This window comes from Bison bison, unplaced genomic scaffold (assembly GCF_000754665.1).
Source record: "Bison bison bison isolate TAMUID 2011002044 unplaced genomic scaffold, Bison_UMD1.0 scf7180017864180, whole genome shotgun sequence".
NCBI classification, from domain to species: Eukaryota; Metazoa; Chordata; class Mammalia; order Artiodactyla; family Bovidae; genus Bison; species Bison bison.
In genome coordinates this window covers 2,998,261-3,002,078 of record NW_011494752.1, presented here as the reverse complement: position 1 = coordinate 3,002,078, position 3,818 = coordinate 2,998,261, and the positions used below count along the sequence as shown (strand labels likewise).

At 56.5% G+C, this 3,818-nt stretch overlaps 1 protein-coding gene across 4 annotated transcripts in view; it reads right to left on the bottom strand.

Annotated features, from left to right (window-relative positions):
* Positions 1-3,818, bottom strand: part of ORMDL3 (ORMDL sphingolipid biosynthesis regulator 3) — a 5,837-nt gene that overhangs the window by 1,500 nt on the left and 519 nt on the right. For 2 of the 4 annotated variants that reach the window (XM_010842631.1, XM_010842632.1), the window contains exons 2-3: positions 786-985; positions 2-98 (exon numbers count right to left, since the gene is read on the bottom strand). In XM_010842631.1, coding sequence (XP_010840933.1) covers positions 2-98; positions 786-959 — 271 coding nt within the window. In that variant the 5' untranslated portion in view covers positions 960-985. Of the gene's footprint in view, position 1; positions 99-785; positions 986-3,158; positions 3,500-3,563; positions 3,796-3,818 lie in introns of those variants that run through there. The other 2 variants (XM_010842633.1, XM_010842634.1) reach the window with 2 other exon arrangements.

Below are 3,818 nucleotides of genomic sequence, written 5' to 3'. Positions count from 1 at the left end.
TAGTCCATCTGCTCCCAGTGGGTGAGCAGCCTCGCCTTGCCCTGGTCCGGGGTCTCAAAGGGTGTCCCCTTCACTGTGTGCAGGAAGATGTACATGCCCTGGAGGGAGGGGCCTTCATTAGAGGACACAGAACGCCAAGGGCCCTCCAGCTCAGCTCCTCTGCCCCAGTCACAGACATGGGCTCCCAGTGATTCGGAGCCCCATCTACTGGGCAGGGGGATGCGGGCTGGAGGTCAGGCTGGAGCAGCTGGGAGACTGGCCAGAGAATAAGGAGACCCATTGGGTGAGAGGGCAGGCCTGGCATGAGGAGAATTCCCGGGGAGGAGTCAAACATAGAACCAGCAAGGAGACGCCGTCTCTCCAGCCCGGGGCTAGGCTTCCTGCGCCAGCTGTGGGGAGGCCAGATGATGGAAAGGAACCAGGTCTTGCTTGCCCGCCAAGAGTACCAGGGAGCAAGCAGGTAGTGAAAGAGCACGGAGGGGCAAGAGAGAAGGACCTTGATTGGGGAAAGAGGCATTTTTGCCCCAGGCTAGGCATCCAAGTGCTGCAGACTCTTTGGGGTCCTTAGCTCAGCTCTTGATGACCCTCTCTTCCAATCCATAAGCCACCCCGTCCAAGAGGTGTGGCCATACCTGCAGATTTTATTCCAGTAATGGGGGGTGGGGCAGAAAGAAGAGAACTCTGGTGACTGAAGTCAGCATGTCACCCTGACATCTGGCCCACGTCTCGGGGGGAGGGTCCCCTACCCCCACCCCACCAAAGGCAGGCAGCGGGCAGGCCCTCACCATGTTGTGGATGAGGTTGGTGAGGGTCCAGACAACGGGGACGCTCACAAAGGGGATGCTGAGCAGCACGACGTGGAGAAGCCCGATGGCCAGCACGTATGAGAGCCAGATGCCGCGGCTGTTCATCACCCGCGTGTTGGGGTTCACCTCGCTGTGTGCTGTTCCCACGTTCATCCTGCTGCCCCTCTCCTGCCACTGTCCTACAAACAAGCAGCACAGGCAAGACAGGTCACACCGCCTTCCCTGCTCCCTCACACCTTCCAATTTCTGCAGGGAGGCAGACTTTATCCATTTCCCGGTGCTGGGCTGGGACAAACACCAGGCTGCTCTGTACATCACCCAATCAGGACAGTGCCCTTCCAGGCACTGGAACTGCCTGGGTGGACAGGCCATCAACAGGCATCCAGCCCCAGAGCAAAGAAACCACTGCCTGTCTTGCAATCTCACCCTCTGGGGACCCTTCTACCCAAGAAGCCCAGGGCAGGGGAGAAGAGGCCCGTGCCCTAACAATCACTCAGCAATAACCCCTGCTGTACTCCGTCTCACTGAGGGTCTGATATGACACATCTCCACCGCTGAACCCCTTGCTCTCCCTATGAGAAGGAACAGGCAGTAATGGATGAAGTATCCTGGGTCTCCCTGCACCCTAACTCAGTAGGATTGGCGGGGGTAGAAAGAGAGAGAAAAGGAAGAAAAGAAAAAACAGACAAGAGACAACCTTTGCCCAGACCTGGAAGCTGCCTTCTTGGGGACACAAAACCACCCATCCAGATGTTTTATCCATTTAGCAGCCACTCAGGCTAGCCCTCCTGGTGCCACCCGTTTTCCTGCCAAACCACCTCGGCCCTTTTCCCTACCAGAGGAGGGGCGAGGACAGTGAACATGACCAATGTCTACAGTGCCCATGGGCGCCTGGAGCCCACATTAACAGACTTCTCCCAGGGACACACCTACAGCCTCTCTCCTGCCCCCTTCCCTCTCTGCCTACCCATCCTCACCTGGGCCTCTTTTCCGAGTATCTGTTTCCAAGTGTAAGTTATTAGCACCATGCCTTCCTATGCCCAGTTCCAAGGGCAGAGGCCCTTTAGCAAGGGGAACCCGGAGGGCTTCCCTGGCTGCCCATGAAACCATGCAGCCCAGCCCATTCTTGGATGCAGGTAAGAGGGAAACGAGCAGCCCCTTGTCCAGAGCTCAGCTGTCCCCAGATCTCTGAGGGCCTTCTGACCAGCAAGAGGTGGGAACAGATGACACCTTTGTACTGGCTCACCTCCTGAGCCAAGGGGAGATCCTGCCCAATAAAGACCCTAAGGTCATCACCATGGTAACAGCCCCATCTTTCCTGGGGATACAGAAAGGGGTTCCAGATGAGGGTATCCTGGTAGTGCTCAGAAGGTCATCCCCCAACTCTGCTGCGAGGACCCCACCCCCACCCCCCAACTTGGTTCCCTCTATCTCTGAGTGGGATCACAGAGACTGCATAGGAGCTGGAATTCTCAAGGATCAGTTCCCTACTTCCAGGATAATGGGAACAAGTTTCCTCCTCTCGGATGGCTCCAAGCTTAGAGACCTCAGGGGAAATGAGACCCACAACACACCTTCCCAACATACAAACATACATGCGAAGGCTCCAAAGCAGTCATGCTCCTGGGGCCCATGAGCTCAACCCATTAGGTTGGATAATTGGGCCTAAGAGAAACCCAGGGAACTAGAAAACCAGGACTGGCTCGGTTGTTTACCTTCCCAGGGCCTTAGGGCTTCAGTTACCCAAACACAGCTCCTGGGAAACCTACTGCACAAAAGCCTCCACCTGGTGGAAAGGGAGTGGAGTCGTCTAGGAAGTGACGGCCCGAAGGGCTTAACTACTGACGAAGAAGAGGGAGAGAGTTCCCCAAGTAGGACCAGAAACTACTTCCCTTCCCCACTTCTCCCTAATCTAGACCTACAAGGATAAAGGAGTAGCAACACCTCTAGCCCTCCAGAGTTGTTTTGTCCGGGAGGGCCAAGAGCCTGGCTGAGTCCCAGATGATTCAACACTCCTTTCTGGCTGTAACAGGGCACCCAGCAAAGTCTGAGGCGTCTCGGGGGGGCTCAGACTTACGGCTTCAACTGACACCCTGGGAAGCTTCTTTCTGCAGCCTGAACACCAGGTGCCCTGAGAGCAGAAATTCCCAGGAGACTCCCCCTCCCCCCGAAAAGATAGAAAAGTCAATGAACTGAGGGAAAGACTGGCAGCAATACACTAAGAAAAGCTCTCTTGAGACTTGTGTGTGACTAAGGGTACACACCACTTCCATTAGTGAAGTAACCTAACTGCCCCTGGCCCAGAAGGGGAGAAATGGGAAGAAGAAGCTGACAGACACAAAGTAAGCTCACAGCAGCTGAGGCTGAAAAGTTCTGCCGCTAAACTAGCAGGTGTCTGCCCGCGTCAGTCCCCGAGGTGGTTTCATAACCTGACTCAAACCAAAGCCTGCAGCAACTCTGTTCTGTTAACTACTTTCTTGCTGGCAGCTCTTTCCCACTCCTTCCTCCCCTTTCCTACTGGCTCCTACACAAATATCTCTGCCCAGTCTGTCAGACACCTAAGCCAACACCACAGTGCCAACGGCCAGGTGAGCTGCTTCCTAATCTCTCCCCCAACTAAGGGCAGCAAATCTTTCGCCTTCTGGGTGAGGAGCACAAAGCATAGGAGCCTGCAACCTGGACCCCAGCGGGGAGTCCCTGACACAAAGCCACTTTCTGCCCACCCCCACAACCGGCAGGGCCACCACCGTCGCTCACCACTTAGCTCCAGCTCTTCCTCCCGGACTCGGGAGGGCGGTGGGGATGGAAAGAAGGCGAGAAGAGGAGCGAACCCCTACTAGCACGGGGAGAGGGTGAGGCGAGGAGGCGGAGTCCGCACTATTGTTGGGGTTTACAGAGTGGGACTTCGAGACGAAGTGGGGGTCTCCGCTCCACCCCGCAGCCTGGGACCTCGCACTCGGAGCCTGGCTTCGTCCGGAGCCCCACCCCCACACGTTCACCCAGCTGGAAGCG